The sequence below is a fragment of the Rattus norvegicus genome, chromosome 4, assembly GCF_036323735.1.
Source record: "Rattus norvegicus strain BN/NHsdMcwi chromosome 4, GRCr8, whole genome shotgun sequence".
NCBI classification, from domain to species: domain Eukaryota; kingdom Metazoa; phylum Chordata; class Mammalia; order Rodentia; family Muridae; genus Rattus; species Rattus norvegicus.
Genome location: NC_086022.1, coordinates 88,874,269 through 88,897,846, shown reverse-complemented (window position 1 = coordinate 88,897,846; position 23,578 = coordinate 88,874,269). Strand labels below are relative to the sequence as shown.

General features: G+C 39.0%; 1 protein-coding gene across 4 annotated transcripts in view; it reads left to right on the top strand.

The window, feature by feature from the left end:
- Positions 1-803: 803 nt before the first annotated feature.
- The window catches only part of Herc6 (HECT and RLD domain containing E3 ubiquitin protein ligase family member 6), a 42,432-nt gene continuing 19,657 nt past the window's right edge, over positions 804-23,578 (top strand). Inside the window, exons 1-12 of one of the 4 annotated variants that reach the window (XR_005503613.2) lie at positions 804-1,088; positions 2,804-2,963; positions 4,182-4,258; positions 6,354-6,581; positions 8,294-8,388; positions 11,736-11,863; positions 14,510-14,640; positions 15,096-15,163; positions 18,558-18,676; positions 19,564-19,623; positions 21,864-21,957; positions 22,694-22,883. Coding sequence is in view for 3 of the 4 variants with exons in the window: in NM_001012474.1 (NP_001012492.1) it covers positions 896-1,088; positions 2,804-2,963; positions 4,182-4,258; positions 6,354-6,581; positions 8,294-8,388; positions 11,736-11,863; positions 14,510-14,640; positions 15,096-15,163; positions 18,558-18,676; positions 19,564-19,623; positions 21,864-21,957; positions 22,694-22,883 (1,543 nt within the window). In the remaining variant the exon portion in view is untranslated. Of the gene's footprint in view, positions 1,089-2,803; positions 2,964-4,181; positions 4,259-6,353; positions 6,582-8,293; positions 8,389-11,735; positions 11,864-14,509; positions 14,641-15,095; positions 15,164-18,557; positions 18,677-19,563; positions 22,321-22,693; positions 22,884-23,578 lie in introns of those variants that run through there. The other 3 variants (NM_001012474.1, XM_039108687.2, XM_039108689.2) reach the window with 3 other exon arrangements.

Below are 23,578 nucleotides of genomic sequence, written 5' to 3'. Positions count from 1 at the left end.
ATTTCACAGCTGCATTTGCTTTCATAGGGAAGGAGGGAGGGAGAGTGGCGGGAAGGAGAGGGAGGGAGGGAGACAGAGAGAGACAGAGGGAGAGAGAGAATTTAATTCACCTTGGAACACACAGCTCTAAAGGCTTTGTCTCCTTCAAATTCTTCCCTTCAGAGCTCAGCAAACATGGCAAAAGAGGGTTCTTTGGGGGCTCTTTCCTTTTTCTGTTTGCTTGTACAACTCTGATGTGAAGATTTTCATTTCTCCCCAGGTGGACCCTGCCCTTACTCTGCAGTTGGATGCAGTTGGACAACAGCGTCTCCCTTTCAGCTTAGTTGGGGTTCAGTATTACAGCCCCATAGGCTTTCCAGCTTTGGCTTTCTAGGCCACTTTGAAACTTTTTCAAAAGTTCTTTAACAACCCCCTGCCCCGTGCACACTCCATAATCTATTTATTATACATACAAATTTACTATGTGATGCTTAATATGTGATCTGAAAATTAATAATCAGGACTAGAATAAAAGAACTGCCAGTAAGAATTGCCAAGGAAATCAGATTCCCTGGGACGTGGCTGCCACTGAAATTGCTACAATGTGTGAATATTGTCACTTAATAGATATTTCACAGACTTAGCAATTTCCCCAGAGCAGCAAGACTCACAAGTGGCTTACTTACAATGGGGATATTTTCTTCTTCCCTGTCTTCTCAGATATCACTTGAAATTAAGGAAGCTAGTGGAAAAGCTGTTGAAGACATGGGAGGAGCTGGCACTTACTCGAAAGAACTATGACGTAAGGGACTGGGCAGTGCCCTTGGGAGGGGTTAGGGAAGTTAGGTCACTTGCTTTTGAGAACCTATCTGACATACCAGAGCCACAGAGCCACGGGTGGCTGGGCATCGCAGGGATGTACTTCACCTGGGCTCCAGGAAGGCGGCAGCCTCGGCGCCTGGAGGCAGGAACTGGTCTTAAGCTCTTGAAGGCGGCCAGCGGGGAACGCCACTCGCTGCTACTGTTCAGCAACCACAGGGTGTACTCCTGCGGGGACAACAGCAGGGGCCAGCTGGGCCAGAAGAGTCCGCAGAGCACCAAACGGCCAGGTGACTATCAACTCCTGAGCGGGTGCTCAGGACAGGATGTGGGCGCCTCGGGTCTTTGGACCAGAGGATCAGGGATACCGGGTGGCTGGACCAGGGCTGGCTGGACCAGGGATGTCTAGAAGCCGGGAACCATGCTTTAAGCAGCTTACGTCAACTGGCCACCTGTTTCGATTCCCAGAGCTCTAGAGTTGTTTTTGTTTCGGTTTCCAATTCCTCTTCACAGAAACTGGAAACTAAACAGAAACGTGTGCTTTCCTCTGGACAAGAAAAAGGTCCCGCCCTCTCCTTTACCAAGCTAAGCCTGAGAGAACTTTCTGGGGGAAGTCTGTCTTCCAAACTCAGTAGCTTCCAAGCCTCTAACTAGCATGGTAATAATACTCTGGGGCATCTTTTCTCCTAAGTTAAAAAAGTCTAATAGCATTTTGGGGCATTAAAGCTGATGTAGAAACCGTACTGAACAAGCCACCTGTAGGGCCTGGAGAGATGGGTCCTTGGTAAAGAGTTCAGTTCCTAACACTTATGTGGCAGTTTACAACTACCTTTAATTCCAGCTCCAAAGGATCCGATGCCTCTATGAGCCAGTACACACATATGCGCGCGTGCGTGCGCGAACACACACACACACACACACACACACACACACACACACACACACACACACACAAATAAAATATTTCCCAAAAGAAGCCACCTGTAATCACATCAAAAGGCAGCTCAAAGAACATTGTCGCTCCTCCTTGTCTCATTTTCTGCTTATATTTAATCCTTATAGAAATGTCACTATAAATTACTGTAATTATATCTAAATAAGCTGTGTTTTTACCAACATGTTAGTACACTAGGGTTCTTTATATATGATACTGATGCACTTTTAAGTATAGATCTAACTAAAGTTCTAGCTCGTTTTTCTGTTTTTTTTGTTTTTGTCACTTTATATGCTAAGTGAGTAGTCTACCACTGGACTATTTTACATTCCCATTGACTATATTTTGATTATGTGCATAGAATAATTTGAAGAACTGTGTAGAAAATGAAAAGGATTCTTCTGTCCTTTTAGATTCGGTTTCTGGAAGCTGCAAAGTTAACTGGGGGAAAAAAAGAATAGGCAAAAACAAAACAAAACCAAAAAACCAAAAAACCAAAACCAAAACCAAACACAGGAAAACAAACAACTAGAATGGGATTTTATTAGTCTTTTACCTAGAGAGTAATTTATGTGTATACAGGAATTCACAGAAAGTAAATGAAAAGAGGTTCTTAGACTCAGGAACTTGTGTACTGTATTTAACAAAAGAAAAGAGGTTAGATAGAAAATTGTGGGGTACCATCTAAGAAATAATGATAAAGCCCTTGCCAGACATGAATGGGCACCTTTCAGTTTCATTTCCCTAGGCTGTGAACGTCATTTTGAGCTGGGTTTCAGTTTGCTCGTATCGAAACTGAAGATGCTCAAACCTTGCCAGCCATGTTGTGTCCAGGTAGTCCACGTACCACAGCTGCATTTCCACACATGTATAAACATAGTGGGTTTGTGTCCTCACCATGTTTAGTAAGGACTTTAGAATTGATTTAACATTGAGGGAGACAAAGAATCTGGGTAACTTCTCCTCCTCCCCCCTTTTCTTCAAAGACAATTACTGTCTTTAACTCTAGATGTTTATAATCTTACGGGAGGTTTTTGTTTGTTTGTTTTGTTTTTGTTTCTGTTTCCAAAGAACCAATTCAGGCACTAAGTACTGTACACATTGACCTGGTGAGCTGTGGGAAGGAGCACTCAGTGGCTGTCTGCCACCAAGGAAGGGTCTTCACATGGGGAGCCGGTTCTGAAGGGCAGCTGGGGATTGGAGAATCTAAGGAAATAAGCTTCATGCCTACGTAAGTATTTCAATTCACTATATTCTCCAATATTTTTGAGTGCTAGGCACTCAGATGCCAGGACACAAAGACGACTGGCCTCAAGGATGAAAACGTGTTGAGAAAAATGGCCAGGAAAGCATGTGTAGAATGAGTTGATGAAATAGAGGGCCACGAAGGAGAGAGTAAGGATGAAATGATATGTGGTTCTTAAGTCCTGATTATACTTATTGTAATATATGTATGTGACTGCACCAGGACTTCTAAATAAATAAATAAATAAATAAATAAATAAATAAATAAATATTATTTTAAGTACTAACTATCAAGATATCAAGGATCCAGAAAGAAATCTTACTTGATTATCTTGTGTCCGACTAAAGCAGAGCTTCTCACGTTAACTTACTTTGTATTTTCCCAAATACTCAAGCTCCTATGTGGGAGACTATCCATTATCATTATGAGGAAAAAGACTAGTGGAACATGCTGTACTCTTCCCCAGAAGCTCTAAAACACCCAGACTTTTACTGAGACATAAACAGGAGAATCAGAAGTTCAAGGTCATTCTGAGTTACATAGAGAGTCAGAATCTAACCAGACCTATGTAAGACCCTTTATTACCCTTAAAAACCCTAAGTCACAAACAAATAGAAACAAACAAAAAACCTCAGCCCACACCTCAGATGCCAGGTGATTTTGGCTGTGTGCTGTGTGTGGAAGTGAAAATATTGGATTAAGGAGTACACAACAGGGACTGATGGTGGTCCTTTTCAGGGAGTCAGGATGCCTTGTCATTTAGTGATGCAATGGTTACATGAATGGCATTGCTCCTGTTCCCAAACACTGCAGCCATTGAAACTCCAGCCATGGGAGCAGCATTAGCAGGGTCAGTGTGGGAAAGAAGACTCTAGTTCATTACAGAGATCTGGGAGATGCAGAAGAGGTGGAGAAACCCAGTGCTTCTGTCTTCACAGAGGAAGAGAGGTGGTCTGTAGTTCTCGGAAGCTGGGCGTGAAACCTTTCCCCTGACTAGCTAAAATCATAAAAAGCAGGAAAAAAAAAACAAAACAAAACAAACGAACCTGACACTTTGGGATAGTGGTATTCCAGAAGAACAGACTAAAATAGTCCCCTGAGATCTGATGTCTTATCCAAAATACTTTTAAATGACTGTAAGTTCCTTGATGACTCATCCTAAAGAAGGTTCAACAGATTTTTGTGACTTTTTTTTTATTATAGGAAAATAAACTCTCTGGCTGGCATAAAAATAATCCAAGTTTCCTGTGGACACTACCACTCTTTGGCATTATCAGAAGGTAAAGAATACTTTGGGGACCTCTCTGTCATAAGGAAATATTTTAAAGTAATGTTGTGGGGGTTTTGATTGGAACTGCACTGAATCTGTTAATTGCTTTTGGTATGATGGTCATATTCAGTGTTATTTCTGCCTGTTCTTGAGCATGGGAGGGGTTTTTATTTTCTAATGTCTCCAAATCTCTTCACGCAGAGATTTTAAGTTTTCATTGCAGAGGTCTTTCACCTCCTTGCTTAGCTTTGTCCTAGATGCGTATTTCCTTTGAGGCTATTGTGAATGGGCGTGGCCACCACTCCTTCCTCGTGTTATTTACCGATGGCCTTTAGAAAGGCTACTCATTTTCACAAGTTGCTTTTTGTATAATGTCATTTTGCTGAAGTTTTTTTTCTAGAAGTTTTCTGACACAGAATTTGGAGTCAGATATGTCTAATATTGTGTCATCTGAAAATAAGGATAATTTTGCTTTCTCATTTTTATTTTTGACTCTTAAATTTCCTCTGTTTCGTTTTGTTCCAGATAGTGCTTGGAGCACTATATTGAAAAAGAGAGGACAGTAGACAGCTTCATGACCTTCCTGGTTTTAATGGGAGTGATTCAAGTTTTTCTCCATTTAGGATAAGGTTTCTCATATATGAATTTTTAATTTTAAAATTAATGTTATTAATTACTAATTTGAGTTATGTTCCCTCTAGTCCTGCTCTCTCTAGAACTTTTATTATGAAAGTACGTTGACTTTTGTTCAAGGCATTTGCATTTATTGAGATATTCATCTTATTTTTAAGTGTATTTATATTAGCTGGAGGCTTTTTATTATGTTTCAATCTCCTCATTTGTTGTGAGTCTGTTTGGTTAATCTCTTCTTGGTTTGACTTTAGTGGTTTGAATGAATCTAAAAATTGGTACATTTCTTTTAGATTTTCCAACTGAATAGAGTACAAGTGATTTTTAAATAATTCCCCTATAATATTCTCAATTTCTTTGGCGTGTATTGTATTATTTTAATATTAATTTCTGATTCTGTTAATTTGGACCTGTCTTCCTTTCTTTTGATTAATTGGGCTAAGGGTCTGTCAATCTTGTTTATCTGACAAAGAACCAGCACCTAGATTAGTTAATAGTATGCTTCTTTTTGCTCAAGACTGCTGTGGCTTCCCAGGCTCTTCTAGCTTGAAGCATATAGAAAACATAGGTCAAGGACAACTACAAGTATTTAGAGGCAGAAAAGCTGTAAGAACACAGTTGCCTTTGCAAGGGAAAAGAATAGACATTGTTTTGAAGGGGATCTTGAATATGCCTTGTCTTTTGTCCAGAAATTTTAGTCCTATTTTTTCTTTTACTTTGGTTTCATTTTTTTGAAGGCTTATAGAGTTAAGTCCAATACAAAAAAAAATAGAATTGTACATTTGCAACTTTAGAATATTATAGTAGTAACTTAAACCAAACATAAAAAGACAATTACTACCTATCTCACTCACCTATACGGAAAATCAAAGAACACTGGACTTGGAGAAACAGAATAGAGTGGCTATTGCCAGGAACATTCAGGTAGGAGAAAGGAGGAAGTGTTCAAAGGCTACATGAACTCACATATAGGATGAATGGGGTCTGGAAACCATTGTCCCATGATGTGAATATTGTTAATAATAGCATGTTCTTTACTTGATATTTACTAAGAGAGTAGGGCTTTGCTTTGTCTCACTTTCCTGTTTGCTTATTTTCTTGGACCTGGGCAGTCTTTGAACCCAAGACCTTACTTAGCCTGAGCACACTCTAGAGCTACAGCTCCAGCCCTACAAGTAGTATTTGGAAAAATAAAACAAAACAACAAACCTCCTTGTGAGGAAATTTATTTCACTAATTTTGGCATTTATTTTACAGTGTATACGTATATTAGAATATTACTTCATTATTCCAAATATGTATAATTTTCCTTTGTCAATGATACTTCTGTAAAACCAGTGTGTGTGTGTGTGTGTGTGTGTGTGTGTGTGTGTGTGTGTGTGTGCGCGCGTGCGCGTGGGTAACTGAGGTGATAGATTTTACCATGTTGGGAATCAAATAGGTATACAGTTTTTAAGTGTTCTTCATTTTTTTAGATGGCCAAGTGTTTTCATGGGGAAGTAACAGACAAGGACAACTGGGCCTGGGGAATAATTTATGTTCCCAAGCCAGCCCACAGAAGGTGAAGTCCCTGGAGGGGATCCCACTGGCTCAAGTAGCTGCAGGTGGCACACACAGTTTTGCTCTGTCTCTCATGGGGACTTCATTTGGCTGGGGGAACAACAGATCTGGGCAGCTGGCCCTCAGTGGGAACAGTGCTAAAGGTAAGAAAATAGTTTTGTCCTTATAACAAGTTGTTACTCCTTTGTAGCTGGAAGAGTGGCCTGACACAGCGTACATCACAGTGGTTCCCAAACTCACTCTAGCATTACCTGGAAAGCTGTATCAGCTTCCTCTTGCTTCTGGAATAATATCACAAAATTTAACAACTTACAGCAATGCATTTTTTATGTAGAGTCAGAGGAGTCTGTTACTCCATCTCAGCCAGCAGGGTTGCCTAAAGGTTCTGAATGAGAATCCCCATTTTCTTGTCTTTTCTAGCTTCTATAGGACTCTAGCAGTAATAGGATATTTTCTGTCTCTGCAAAACTTGTGGTTTCAGATGAAATCTTTTAAAAATCATGCTATGATAACTCTGACTCTTTTGTCGCTAGCTTTCTTAAAGGAATAGCATTGGGCCCACCTGGATCATTTAGACTAATCTCTCTCTATTTTAATGTCAACTGGTTAGCGTTTTGAAATTCTAGTGGCTTCCTTATTGGCTGTTTGCCAGTAACCTTTCATATTTATGAACTCTGGCCCTGGGTTATAAACCATTTGTCTCCATAGGATGCCTTTAAAGTTCTTGATGCCATTTATTTGCACACTGCTTAGCAACAAAATCATAACATTAATGAAATTTAGAAACTGAGAATGAGAAAGATTATAACTATAAATTTTCTATGTCTTGCTGTGAGATATAGATATGATTTCTCTATTATATTCAATAAAACTTAAAAATACAGTTCAGACAATCCATTAATATTTAGTTTTGTAGAAGAGCGTCTTTTAAATAGTGTAGAGACTTTCCTGTATTTTTCTATATTTTATTAGTTTCTCAAATACACTATGATACATTGATTGGGTAAAATCTAGTGAGAAAGAACTATAATTTAAAGGTGCTTTGACGTATTTAGGAATATTTTATGAGCAGTCTTTGTGTTACTTACATCTGACCACTAAAAACTGAACAAAAGTTCCCTAAAACTGAACAAGACTAATATAGGTGAAAAATAAAATAATTTTGGATAAATAGAAGTTAGACATATTACTGAAAAGCTATATTTTCCATTTGCTACAATAGTTAAATATATGCAACATAATTGTTCCGAAGACGTGAGATGTAGATAAAAAATTAAAATCAAAAACAACAACAACAAAAAGTTCTTGATGCCCAGGTTAAGCTCCATGCGAATTAGATCAGAATGTCTGTGGATGACAGTCAGGCTTCAGCCATTGTTCTGAATTTCCATGGCATTGTAATATGCAAACTTTGGGAATCGTTGATTAGAGGATTCGTGTTAGAGAAAATGACTAGTTGTGAGTTTAAAAAAAAAAGTCTGGGCAACTGTACCTCTAAAATATAATTCAGTAAGAAGTCTTCTCCAAGAACTCCACTCTCTTCTGTTCATTCTTTACATTTGGCTGATGCGTATCAGCCGCCACGTGCCAGTACTGCGAAGAGCTCTTACGTCCCACTTAATCCTCTGAAGGTAGGTTCTCTAGTTCTCAGTGTCACTACTACATACATCCAGGCACCTACTATGCATCAGAAGTGTAGAAATTACAAAAGTTATAAAAATATGAAGATAAATTCTGAGATTGTCTCCCCCGCACACTCTAGAGCCTCACTTTGTCGCCTAAGCTGCTCTTGAACCTACGAACCTGTCTCTCAGTCTTTTTTCTCTATTCTAGAAAGTCTTCTTTCTTTCAACAGAGCAAATCTACAAGCCTCATTCAATTGGTGCCCTGAAGACTCTCAATGTGGTTTATATTAGCTGTGGTTATGAGCACACTTCAGTGCTTACCGAGGTAATTTGAATGTGCGTCTCCCGTTCAGACATCAGAGAATTATTAAAAACATATATGTGGTGTTTATTATTGAAAGCAAGTGATCTTACTCTGTCCGGGTTACTGTAACAAAACCCCACCAACTGTGCAGCTTAGAGACACCAGCGGTATGGCTTCTCATAGCTCCAGAGGTTAGGACATCCAAGAGGTGCCAGCAGGTTTATAAGTAACGATGGGTAACTTTCTGATTCCCAGAACAGTTTTGCTCTGTTCTCCCACAGTAGAAGGGGTCAGGGTGTTCTTCTTGAGTTTGCTTTTATAAAGAAAATAAATAACTCCATTTATGAAGGCTTTGTCCTTATGACTTGATCATCTAACAAAGGCCCGATTCCATTTCTTAATAGCGCTATGTTAGAAATTGGGTTTTGTTTTAAAGGTTTATTTTGTGGATAGAAGTGTGTTGTATGCATGTGTGTCTGAGCACCACAGCAAACAGAAAAGGGACCCGAACCTCTGGAACTGGCATTGCAGAGCTGTTAGGCTCCTTATGGGTGTTAGGAACAGACCTTAAGCCATCTGCAGGAGCAACAAGTGTTCTTAACTGGTGAGCAATCTCTACAGACCCCAGAGGTTAGGGTTTGCATAAACAAATCTAAGAAGAACATAAATGCTCAGATATGACACAAAATGAATTTCAATACCTAAACCTACCTATATCTAAGGTGGAAACGGAACTAAATATAAACCAGTAGATGTTTCAAGGCACTGTGATAGAAGCTAATATGGGAGCTAAACTTTTGTGCAGTCATTCATTGGCAATCAAGATCTACAGAAAATTTTGTTTTATTGTTTTTCAATAGCCCACCCCACAGAACAGAACACACTTTGTTACATCCCTTGATAGGTATAATGACAGCCAATTTTGTTAGTTTTTCTTCTGCCACTTATACTAGCTATCCAATGTATTCGAATGGGATGGATTCTTCTCATTGTCATAAGGAACAGACTTGAGAACAGTTTTTATAATCCGGATGTTTGTTTAAAAACTGAAATCTGGAGGACCAGGGGAGAACATTTACCTGGGTGTTGGAGTTGATTCTCAGCACTAGAAAAAAAATATGCATCAAATAATTTTTAAAATGTATTTTTATTAACTATAATTATTTTCAATAAATAAAACACAATAACACAATACCTTAGTAATGCTAGGTAAGTGCCCCACCACTGAGCTATATTCCTACATCACCAAATTATTTTAATGTTATTATTTTTATTAACTGTTTTAAAACATGACTTAAATTAGGAAACCTCAATTTTTGAATTATATTAATCAATTTTTCGAATTGTATTAATCGTAGTTGTCGAGAGAAAGGTAGACCTCTGTGGGTGTCTGTGTCTCTGTCTATGTGCATGCATGCATGTGCTTGTGGAGACTGGAGGATAACATTCTGGTATTTGGGTATTGCACCTCAGGAGCCATCTACCTTGTTTTTTGAGGCAGGGTCTCTCTCATTTGCCTGGGGCTCATTGTTAACCCAACAGACCAGGGAGCCCAAGGGATCCTTTATTTCCATATTGCTGGCATTAGGTTTACAAGGGCACATGACAGTGCCTTGCTTTTCATGTGAATGCAGGGCATTGAATTCAACTCCCCATGCTTATGTGACCAACATTTTACCAACTGGGTTATTCCCCACGAGCTTCTAGATTTGTTTTAAAGAATCACCTTTAAATTTTTTTATATTTTTAAATAATTCTTTTTTAAAAAGATTTATTTATTTTTATTTCATATGCATCGGTGTTTTGCTTGCATGTATGTTTGTATGAGGGTGTCAGATCCCCTGGAACTGGAGTTACAGATAGTTATGAGCTGCCATGTGCGTGCTGGGAACGGAACCCTGGATCTCTGGAAGAGCAACCAGTGCTCTTAGATTTTGAGCCCTCTCTCCAGCCCCTAAGAATCATCTTTATAAGAGAGAGTATTTTCAGGAAATACCCAAATAGATAAAGCAGCCATCATAATACTTAAATGTTGGTGTTAGAATTCAAGCAGTTGTCATTGATTAAGTTGTCAACAAACGCCCTTTAAGTATCTAGTTATGTCCTGTGTGTGTGAGTGGGGCACCTGCTCAGAGACAAAGAGGAGGGGGATAGAAGGAAGAACTCTATGAGGGGAGACTGGGAGGAGGGCAACATTTGGGATGAAAATAAATAAAATAATTAATTAACAACAACAACAACAACAACAACAACAACCCATCTAGTTCTTCTTTTCCTACCCGTATTGGAACACAATTCACAAAATTATAGGTATGCCTGGTATATATAGTATATGTGTGGAAAAGGTATCTTTCTCTTCCTTAAATAATAGAGAGGGACAGGGAGAAGAGGAAGGAGGAGGAGGAGGAAGAAGAGGAGGGGAGGAAGAAGAAGAAGAAGAAGAAGAAGAAGAAGAAGAAGAAGAAGAAGAAGGAGAAGGAGAAGGAGAAGGAGAAGGAGAAGGAGAAGGAGAAGGAGAAGGAGAAGGAGAAGGAGAAGGAGAAGGAGAAGGAGAAGGAGAAGGAGAAGGAGAAGGAGAAGGAGAAGGAGAAGGAGAAGGAGAAGGAGAAGGAGAAGGAGAAGGAGAAGGAGGAGAAGGAGAAGGAGAAGGAGAAAGAGAGAATTATGAGAATATTTAAGAGATACTTAGCATTTTAAATTTTAAATATGTTTATTTTACTATTTTAACTCTGTCTCTATTTCTCCCCACCCCCGTGTGTGTGTGTGTGTGTGTGTGTGTGAGTGCGAGAGGATTCAGTTTCCCTGGAGCTGGAGTTACAGGTAGTGGTAAGCTACCTGATGTGGATGATGGAATCACACTCTGGTTCTCTGCAAAGCAGTACATGCTCTTAAGTGCTGAGCCATCATTCCCTCCTCTCTCTTAGCAAATTGAAGCATGTGATACACTCTTACCATATTCAAAGTGCATAGTTTTAGAGAGAATTCCATAAATAAATTTGTAAATAATTTTTGGAATAATAATATAAATATTTTGAATAAGCTATGAAAATTTATAAATGTAGAATAGAAATAATTTTAATGTAAATGGTTAGATACATAAATATCCAAAATGCCTTTATAATTAGGTTATCTAAAACCCTGAATATATGCTAATAGTCATCATGTTCTGCATGCATGAGATTAATTAATCTCATCAGCTTATATTAAAAATAATATTTAAATAAATAATTTTGGAATAAATCTATGGAAATGTATAAATCAAATCATAAAGGATACAAAAATTTCCACATATCACTTTCATACTAACATCTTGTGATCATTAACCTTTTAAAACATGAAATTAATCTGGTTCCTTATTTCTTAAACAGGATGGACAAGTGTTTACATTTGGAGGCAGTAGCTCTGAACAGCTACAGCACAGCCCCAGGAGTGGGAGAGGAGGTCCACAACTCATAGAAGGGATTGGCGGCCATGTTTCACAGATAGAATGTGGAAGGTATCAAGCTTTTTTTAAAAGTTTGAACAGGAAGTATTATGTTTATTATTCAGAAACCCAAAATGCATGACTCTGCTTTTAATAAAAATTTTTTCTTTGAAGATTTACCTTTACATTTTAATTTAAAAATTTCATTTCTATTAATTATGTAACAAATAATTGTTAGAAGTTTCCTACATATATACTGTCTTACTCTGAATAGAAAGTAGGAGAGAATTAAACAGCAAAGGTGAGGTTGTTTGCCTGCTTACGTAGATAAAAGTAATTAATCTCATGCATTTAGGACATGGTGATGAGGAGCATCGTAATAGAATAATATTCAGGGTTTTAGATAACCTAATTATGAGGGCATTTTGAGTATTTATGTATCTAGCCCATTGCATTAAAAAAATTAAATTCTTCCACTTAGAATACATAGAATAGAATGTGGGACTCAGAAATCAATTTACATGAATAGGGCTACATAGTATTTGATTGGGGAAACAAAACAAAACAAAACAAATCCCTCCCTATTCAACGAATGGTGCTAGCAAAACTGGGATATCCATTTGAATAAAAGTGAAACTAGATTCATATCTCTTAATTCTGCAAAAGTTAACTCAAAGTTAGCATGGAAAATACTCTGTGAGCTCAAGCATGAGAACCAGAGATCAGATCCCCAGGACCCTGTCAATGGCAGTGGGTGTGGCAGTCCACCTGTACTTCCAGCCTTGGAAGGTGAGGAGCAGGTGCTTCCCCAAGCGACGAGTCATGACTGCAATCTTTGGCTGGTTTCATTAATAGACTGCTGGACGAAGGTTCTTGACATGAGCTCAGGGACCAAGGCTCACACATACATTTGCCCACACTCATGTGTATGCATCCTTACATGCACAGACATTATACATGCATAAACACCATACATACACGGGCATCATACATATACAGATACTTGAAAAAAAAACAACTCAAGTGGGTCAAAACCTTAATTTGAAAGCCAAAGCCCTGAAAATGCTAGAGGGAGGCAGGAGGAAAATCCTTCAAGATGCAGGCAGGCATAGTAGGACTTTTTGAAGGACTCCAGTAGAATAGGAATTGCTCTAAGAATTAACATCAAATTGAATGGAATTTAAAGGCTTAAACAAAGCAAGGAAATCTATCAACTGAGCTAACAGACAGCCTACAGTGGGAGAAAATCCTTGCCAGCTACCTCAGACAGAAGGTTAAGGTCTAGAACATATAAACAAACCCAAACTGCGAATAGACAGGCCATGAATTGAGCAGAAGTGTCACACAATAAACAGCACACATAACCTCAAACATTTTTAGACATGTTTAACATCCCTAGCCTCCAGGGAGATGCATATGGAAACTAATTTGAGATTCTACCTCACTCAGCCAACCCTCATCCATATCAGATCAGCTGTGACCAAGAAAACAAAAAGCAAAAGGAATCCTGGTGAGGGAGAGATAAAGTCAGTGCTGGTGGGGGGAGTGAACTGGTGCGGTCACCATGGAAATCAGATGAGAGATCCCTTAAGCCCTTTGACTCCACTCTACCACTCCGGGGCATACACCCAAAGGACTTAGATAGCTTACCACAGGGACACATGCATAGTCTTCACAAAAGCCAGGAAATAGAGTCAGCCTAGATGTCTCTTGATAGATGAATAGGTCATGAAAAATGATACACATACACAACAGAATTTTCTTCAGCTCTCAAGAAAAAAATGGAATATAAAGTTTCCAGGAAAATGAATAAATCTGGAAATTACTATTTAAGAGCGATGACTCAGACTCAGGAAGACAAATGCATGTTCTGTCTCATGCGGATCTTAGCTTTTACTGTTCATCTGTATGTATACGTGTGGGTGACAGCGTGATAGGTCATGAAACTATAAAGGGGAGCAGAAAAGGAGAAAAGAAGTGTTGAGGAGGGCGGGTAACAGAACACATGACATAGAGGCAGAAAGGATGCCACAGGGTGGAAGGATAAAGGAGCAGGAACACCGAGAGACCTGAGCGGATATGACAGAGGGGATGAATAAAAACAACATTTGACAGCATCAGATGAAGCCTGATATTTTGTATGCTGTTTTAAAATTAAGAATAAATTAATAAAATACATGATATGTAGCATAACTGGTAGAGTGCTTGCCTAACACTCAGAGTCCTGGTGTAGATCCCTTGAACTGGGTAGACTGAGTATGGGGGGCAGTGGTCCCAGGTGTAGTGATGGTGGTGGTGGTGGTGGTGGTGGTGGTGGTGGTGGTGGTGGTGGTTGTGGTGATGGTGGTGGTGAGCTATGCCTCTAATCCCAGCACTACGGAGATGACGGCAGAAGTATCAAAAAGTCAAGGTTACCCTTGGCTATGTGGAGAGATGGTGGCAAGCTTAGTCTATATGAGATTCTGTCTCAACACAAAACCAAAAAAGCCACATGATAGGAACCGTAGTGAATCCCCGTCACTAATAGTATCTTTAATATTACTAGTAAGTCAATGCCACCTCTTCAGGGACTGAGGGGTACCTAGTACTCTGCAACACTGATACTGTGAGACAGCTGGCTGCATGGTGAAAGTAAATCTGTCATTTCAGTTTTTAAACTCACGGGTGTCTGATTCCTTGGACTATCATATTATCACTGTATTGTATTTTATATTGTAGTTATCACACCATTGCATATGTCTACACCACTGGTCAGGTGGTATCTTTAGGCCGTGGACCAAGTTGCACAAGCAACGCAACTCATCAGGAGGCTGCTTGCTCTGACGTTACCTGCTTGCTATCTGCCAAGGGTATGAGTACTTCCGCTAGCTTGTGACTGATTGGCTGAAGGAGACATCCCAGTCAGCCTTCTTTCACAGGATCCCACTGAACTCTGATTATGGTTCTTAGCACTTTTATTTTAAACTGCTAATTTTTTCCCCCGGGAGTAATAGGTAATTATGTCTAAATATGTAAGTGATTCAAAACCCATCAAATTAATTAATTATATTAACAACATGATTTGATATATTTAAGCAAACACCTAAGCAAGTCAACCCCAATTCATTATGCAAGGGTCTAGACAACTATAAATGTTTATTGAGTGAGTAAATAACATTTGATCTGGTCAAAATTAATTCTTATGCTATTTGTAGTCAAAATGTAGGAAAGTATAAATTTCTAACAAATGAATAAATTTGACTAAGTAATGTATAGGTTTATTTTTCCCTGGTAAAACTCTGAACATTTATATCTTACTTTTTAGACCTTGTGGATATTGAAGTCAAAGACATTTTTGCTGGAGCACACGCCAACTTTGTGACAACCTGCCGGGTATCAGTATATGTTATTCCTTTTTAGACTTATTTTTCCCTCTAGATTTCAGGAATTCTTTCTTTCTCTGGTGCTGGGGAAGCAAACCCAGAGCCTTGTATGTGCTACAAGCATTTTCTCCTGAGCTGTACTCCTTTCTCTGAACTTCAGACTACTGTTTGAGACAGTACGTTATTCATTTTCAGATCTCTTACTAAAATAATGTGTTCCTCTGATAAAATGGTGGACACTTGTCTCCAAAAATGAACAGAGGGCTGGGGAGGTTGCTCAGTGTGAGATTACTTGCCTTGTATGCAAAAGCAAGAGTCCTGGATTTGGCCCCAACATGGGGATGGCAGGAGAAAGATATGGGCAATGAAGGGCAACTTAAGACAAAAGAAGAAAGGGGAAATGTGGCAGGGGCGGTGCCAGAGACAGAGGGGAGGAAGAGACACAAAACCAGGCTGCGGAGCACAGTTTGGACAGCAGAGGAAGAACCAAGTAAGAAGGTGTGAAAGAATGGTTTCTGACTTAGGAGCTAGGACATGACTTTTCCAGAGAAGCAATTGTGCAGGAAAGTCAAGACAGACAGAGTTTAATTTAAATAGAGAGCAATAAACTTACCCTGTGGTGGGGTCAGTGCAAGAAGAGGAGTGGAAGTTGAAATGAGGATTTTGACAACTGAGACCTTTTGACAGGGAAGTAAAATTAGAAGATCATCAGAGGGTTTCTCCTGAGTGGCAGAAGAATGTCCCAGAGCAGGAGAGAGAAAACAGAGTCCAATTCTGTATCAGTTCTTTTTCACTGGGGCTATGAAAATACCCTGTGGCCAAAAGCTAACTGGAGATGAAGGGTTGAATTGGCTTACAGCCATCATGAAGGATGTCAGGGTAGGAACTTAGGGCAGGAACCTTGGTGGCAGAAACTGAAGTAGAAAGTCTGGAGAAACACCGTTTTGCTGTGGCTTGTTCTGCTACTTATATAGCCCAGGCTCACCTGCATGGGGATGGCACTACCCACAGTAGACTGGGCCATCACACATCAATCCTTAATCAAGAAAATGCTTTAAAGACAAAGACCATAAGCCAGTCTGATAAAGTCAGTTCAATTGAGATTCCCTAAGCTTTATGTCAGCTTGACAAAACATTAAGTGTAGAATTGAGATGTCTAAGGAAAGAAATATGCCATTGTGGCTGTAGATAAGGGTGAGTCGGTGATTAGTTACCGCTTGATGACCAAAGCTGATGCGAGAGGAAGAGAAGCAGAAGAATTCGAGGAAAGGCAAAGAGAGAGGAGCACTAGTTGCCTCAGATTAAGAGAAAGCAACTGCCTTTGGAAGTGCCCATTTGAACTTTGTGATCATTGAATGTGATTGGCCAGCATGATGGGAAGTTGCCCTCAGTGGTTTGAGGCATTGGGAATTGACTTTGGAGTAATCCATACTTGAACATAATGACAGATGGAGTTTTGCAGTCCAATAAGGGAGGCATAAAGCAATTGTGGGAGTGATTAGAGAAGTGAAGCATAGGAGGAGCTAAGTTAGTTCAAGAGTAAGGACATGCTCACACAGTGAGATCTTAGTGCAGCAAAGAATTTTGCCCTGAGGGCTTCACTTTCAAGAAATGAATCAAGAAAATGATATGTGATGGCCAGAGAGACTATTCCAAACGGATGCTTAAAAAATGGAGCAATTGTTAATGTAAAGGTCCTGGAACATAAGTTGGTGCTTTTCAAGTAAGGGTGATTTTGCATTCTAATAACCATTTGGTCATATCTGCAGACATTTTAGGTTGGTGTGCTGGTAGTGACTACTACTGGCTTCTAGTGGGTGAGGGGTAGGAACAGTAAGTACTAAATATCTTACTGTGTGTAGGATCCTTCACAACAAAAAATTATTTAATCCCAGGAGTCAAATTGCTTAAGTTTGGAAACCTTATCCCTGTCAGGAGTAGCTAAAGTGAGGAGAGAAAGGAGTGGAGATAAGATTGGGAGCTGAGATGTTGAAGCAGGAGATAGACTGCGGCCATCCACTTTGAAGTTGCCAAGAATGAGGGCAGGGAGCATGAGAACAGGTGCAGTGGTGAGCACACAAGTGAGACAGTGCTTGTGAAGTTTGCAAGGAGAAGCTAGGGACTTTGAAGAAAAAAAGTAAATGATACATAACTGCCAGCAGGGGCAGATCTTTGTACTGAGATGCTGAGAGGCAAGAGAAAATAAACCTTGTGATTGATAAATTTTAAAACCACTGAGATTTAGATCAAAGTGCTCAGGTAGGAGCTGGAAGTGTGGCTCAGTATGAACAAAATCCTGGCACAGTCCTCATCACCAGCACAGTGGGTGGGGGACACTTGAATCATTGCATTTACACATATTTTCCCAGAAGATTTTATTTGGTTGAAGAAAAGTGGTGGTGGTGGTGGTGGTGGTGGTGGTGGTGGTGGTGGTGGTAGTGTTCTCTCTCTCTCTCTCTCTCTCTCTCTCTCTCTCTCTCTCTCTCTCTCTCTGTCACTTTTGGTGATATGGTGAGACCCTATCACAGTTGCATATAAGATGTGTGTATGTGGTGTGAGTTACCATTTAAACACATTGCCTACAGTTTTCTGTAGCGTTAATTGCATTTATAAAGCCATCAAGTATCATCACTGTTTCTCAAACCTTTTAATCACCCAGACACCTGGTATCTATTAGATAATAATTCCCCATTCCCTGACCTCCTCAGTCCTGGTAATTTTTCCTTTGTTTCTACAAGTTTGACATACCTTATATAAGTGGAATCATAAAATGCCTCCTATTTTTTATTTGATTTATTTCCACTTAACATGATCTAGAGTACACCCAGTTTATATTAGAGTATCGTTGTCAATACTAAATAATATTTCACTGCATATTATATTCTGTCACATTGAAAGTGCATTCATCTGTTGATGCATATGTTATTTTCATCTTATAACCATTTGAATGATGGCAAGATGAATATTGATTTATAAGCACCCGTTGCAGTCTCTATTTTTTTAAAAGATTTATTCATTTATTATATGTAAGTACACTATAGCTGTCTTCAGATACACCAGAAGAGGGCATCAGATCTCTTTACAGATGGTTGTGAGCCACCATGTGGTTGCTAGGAATTGAACTCATGACCCCTGGAAGAGCAGTCGGGTGCTCTTAACCGCTGAGCCATCTCTCCAGCCCGCAGTCTCTAGTTTTAATCTTTTCTTGTGGTATTACACTTTTTAAAATGCAGATCAAGAAAAATGGCCCAAGTTAGGAAACAGAATGTTCAGGCCATCCCTGATGCAAATGCTCAACCCGCCAAACATCTATGCAAGAGGATGGACCTTGAGTGTGCCAGTTGCTTTCCTGATTGTTACTCAACGTTGTGTGTGCATTTTTGCCTTTATTTTGTTCCTTAAAGCATACTAGGTCCACAAGTGTTTCCATGAAAATCCTGCCAGAAATTATCCGAATCACCCAGCCACTGGTAAAGAAATGGCGAGCAGCAAAGAAAGGAAAAGTCCATGAAGACGCCAAAAGGTGACCCAGCTTGATGACTTAGAGCCCCTTCCATGTTTCTGAAATCCTAATCACTTTGCCCTCGCTGTGAGAAAGAGGGTTTGGCTTGTCCTAACAGAATTCACATGGGTATGATTCTCTTTTATTACCTTTTGGTTGGCTCAGTCATTGGCGTACACAGTAATTAGTTGTTTATTTAATGTCAGAGCTATGTAAACGGCGTGTGCCTTTCTAAGTAGGGGAGATGCATGACTGAGTCTTAGCAGCAGGTTGTACAGCTGTCAGGTCTTCATCCTTGACTCACTAGCATTTCAGAACTAGGCCTTCAGAGTGACTGGCTACATTCAGTATTCAACTGCAAATGTGAAGAAAATCTACTAGAAAGAGTTTCAGTGAGACACAGAAGTAACATCCACAATTTGGACGCTCATATGTGCATATCAATATCACTATCGGATGCTCATATGTGGATATCAATAATGAGTCTAGAGCTCTGTTATTTATTCATAAGATAAAGGAAGCTGTAAGTATATTTAACCTGCAACCCATAGATCACATGAATTCTAGGCTACCTATAATTCCTGCTAAATACATTCCTATATGACAGTGGTTCTCAACCTTCCTAATGCTGTGACCCTTTAATATAGTCCCTCATGTGTGGTGATCTCCAACCATAAAATTATTTTCATTGGTATTTCATAATTAATTTTGCTACTATTGTGAATCATAAGGTAAATATTTGGTATTTCCAATGGTCTTAGGCCATCCTCATGACAGGGTCATTTGATCCTCCAAAGAGGTTGCAATTCACAGGTTGAGAAGAACTGGCATATGACAATGTCACCTCACAATGTCAAAAGGCCGGACTCTGCTTAGATGTGACTTTGCCCTTGTTACTGTGTTTGCAGAGAAATCAGCTTGATATTTTCATCTCCTGCTTGTTTGACTGCAAGTTTTTTGAAGAAAAGGTAAAGCGTCAGTGGAAATTACCTTTATTTAAAATACTGGGACTATGTAAAAGGAAACGTATAGAACTAGGATGAGTGTGAATTTTGTCAGCACACAACTCCGACAGAGAATTCTCTGGTTGATAAAGGAATCTTTCATCTATAAACTAGCTCCCCCATATTTCTTCCCCTGTTGTTTTATTGGATGGCGTGGCATTTTAGTCAGGTTCTTATGTCTACAGATAAATAGCCACTGTGCCTAAACATACTTTACTACTTCAAAACCAGGAACTTACTGTGCAGTCCCTATTGAGTCAGATCAAGGAAGAAATGAGATCTTGTTCAACTGTCTTTCATGTATTACTATAGAGAAAAATCTAATTTCTTTCTTATTTGGCTTAAAGGTAGGTCTGATTCTGAGAGCGAGTTAATTCATTCCTTTTAGACTTTTGAGACAGACTTTCATGTAGCCCAGCTGACCTTGATCTTACTGGGCAGATGAGGAGGACCCTGCACATCTGACTCTCCTGCCCTAATATCCTAAATGCTGACATTACCTAATGGTTTAAGTGATTCTTTTTATGCTCAGTATTTGGGCATTCTGTCTCTCATTCATGTGATTCCCCTTGTCTGATTCTCTGTTTCTCTGTTTCTCTGTTTCTGTTTCTCTGTTTCTGTTTCTCTGTTTCTCTCTCTGTTTCTCTCTCTGTTTCTCTGTTTCTCTGTTTCTCTGTTTCTCTGTTTCTCTCTCTCTCTCTCTCTCTCTCTCTCTCTCTCTCTCTCACGCACACACACACACACACACACACACACACACACACACGAATCTCTCCTACTCATATCCTTAAGAGTTATTATCTCAGTCTACCCACCCATACCCATTTATCTTATCATTCTTTCACAAACATACTGTTCTTTGTCCAAAAAGTGTAAAACATCATGTTTTTGTCATTTCTTTGGATTTATCTTGTTCCTATGTACATATAATTTTAATAAAACTTTTATCCCCTTTTCTTGATAATGTTTCCTATGTTTATTGCATGTAGAAGAATTCTCTATACTTACTGAGTTCTTGGGCCCATCTAAAGGTTCCACTGGGCCAGGAGTAAGGCAGAAGTGATCTCTTCCTCTTCTACAATACTGTTTTTTTTTAAAGAAGAAAAATATCCATGACCACCTTTTGGAAGTTTTAAACTTCCAGGTGATAGCTGCAAAGGGGAAAGAATTTTGGAGAAATATTTACAGTTATAACTTGTATAAATTCTAATATCAAGATTGATACTTAACTCAGCAAGCCCAATATATGTGTTGGTTATTTTTTTTAAACTGTTAGACTTGCTGGATGCTAATCATGAAATATGACTGAATCATCCAGCTGACTAGACAGTGTCTGGGCAGTATTTTAATGTAAAATGGGGTCAGAGTTGAGAAGAACTGGGTAAATATGCAAGGATCTAGGCCTGGGGGAAATATCAAGGACAAAAGACTTTTATTGTTCAAACTGTGCATTAACGTTTTCCATTAATGAGTTCACGTATCTTTCAAAAAACTTCTAAAATGAACTCTCAGACCTCTGTGCTGAACAGATCTCTGGGAAAAGTGAAACCTCTATGATGTCATCACTGCACCTCTAATGTTACAATGGAAATGTAAAGCTTAGGTAGAAATGGTGGCTAGACACAGGCTTGCCCTCCTATAATCCTAGCACTTGGAAGCTGGGTCAGGAAGATCACGATTTCATGATCAGCCTGGGCATACTACAACTTTACTTAAAAAAATTAGTCAATGATAAATAAATAAGTATACAAATAAATAATTAAACAGAAATGGTACCATATGTGGAGAATAAACAATTCCAATCTGTGGAATAGACCGACTGTTGGGATTGATAGTTCTTAGATTTATTTTATAGACTCTTGCTAGGGTTCAGCTTGTAATTTTGTGGTAGCACATGGGCTCAATCCTAGTACCATTAAATTAAATTAAGCTAAATTTAATTTAAAAGATAAAATCTTGCTAAAATTGCAGCCCATGCTCGATGTTACTGATTCAGAGATAACAAGTTGTGGTTTATTACTTTTTAACAAGAATATGTCTATACACTTCTGTGTTGCTCTAGTCTATTATTTTGAAAAGAGGTGAGCTTTAAACAAAGTTAATATTTTGTATGTGCTAACACAAAACTCAAATCATATCATATGGAGTTTTAAAATGCTCTTTCCCCATCTGTTGTGTGTTTTTAATGCTTATTGTGTTCATAGAGATGCTGGAGAGAATAATTTCATTAACGTGGACTTAAAACTGGCAAGGGATGTCTTCAAGATGTTAACAGCAGAGAAATGGATTTCCTCCTTGGTAACAGCCATTATTTATTTCACTTAACAGAGATACAGCACAATCACAGTTCTTTATAGGAATAAATATAACAGCAGTTTAGTTTTGGTGGGAGGTGGGTAATGAGGACCTGTGCATGGGGCTGAACCTGTGCATGAATGGCTAGTCATCATTACAAAGTACTTTAGTCCAGACATGGTGATAAGTGATACATTCTTATTAAACCATTAAATGCACAACAGATATAGTCTTTTGTTTTCAATATGAAGAAAACAATACTGAGACATGAAGCTTCTTTCTAGCAATGCATATGGAAAGAACAGGGCTTGGGAAGCAGGACACCCTCTCTGGTGAACGGTCAAAAAGCTCGATGTCTGTTTTGAGGTGAGTCTTGGGTACAGCCTTCCGAGTAATGGACACTGCATGTGTGCCACTACAACTAGCTTACAGAATTGTTTCTGGAGAACTTTGCATTAGTTTCAAACTAACTATTCACTGTGTATGTCGATCTACATGTGGTTTCACTTTATTTCCTTCATGTCCCATAATATAAAATGGGCCGAGGGCTCATTCAAGGACGACCTCAAGGGTATGTGAAGGAAAAGGCTGACCAGGGTTCATTAGTAGGCTCCAGAAGGATAAGTGAACTTTCTAATTGGAAGACGGTGGAGTGAAATCTGCAGCCACAACTTGTAGTCGTTCACAATACGGTGTCTTCTGTAACTTGGCCTTGCTCTTTGTCCCCCTTTGACCACAGATAACCACTTGTCTTGAGGAGACTCTGCTTAGAGGTCTTCCATACAGCTCTCCACATCAAGAAGCTCTATTAGTTTTTCTTTTGCTCCCGGAATGTTCCATTATGCAGGATCCCAAGAACTGGAAGACACTGGCATTTGAATTTGCAAGCGCTATTCATAAAATGAGGTCAAAGTCATTAACATTCCTGAGTAAGTGTTAAATCATTTTACAAATATATTCTGTAGACTCACTTTTGAAGTAGAAATCATAGCAAACATTGGAGAGATTTCGTAATACTTATTTTTAGTAAATGTATGTGAAGTTTTATAAAAATTAACCCAAAACTATTATATCCACCACATTTATCACCACAGAAAGCAAGTGTTGTTCATAGACTTGGATAGGACTTTGATATTAGACTTTGTTAACCCTACAGTGCCAGTCAAGATAAATCATACTTTATAATTTTTGCTTACTATTTGGAAACCTCAAACACTTGACCAAGAGTGATAAAAAGCAATGTTAAACTTATTATTAGTGTTATTTTATTCAAGTTATGGAAGTTTTCATAATTTTAAGTGAATGTTGAAGGTCTGATACTTAAAAATACACTTATACTATATATAAGTGACCTATGAACTTTCCCTGTACCATCTGTGAAGGAGTTACAGACTCTAATTTTTATGTATAACCACGAAAGCCTCCTTTTACGGCAGTTGTGAAGATGGCTAAATGGGTAAATGTGTTTGCTCCAAGCTCAGCATGGAGAGCTAGCATGGTATGTGTTCCTTTAAACCCAGAGCTGCAAGGAACAGAGACAGGAGAAGAGCTGAGGCTTGCTGCTTACCACACTAGGTCTAGATTCAGTGAAAGACCATCTCTCGAGGGAACAAGGCATAGAATG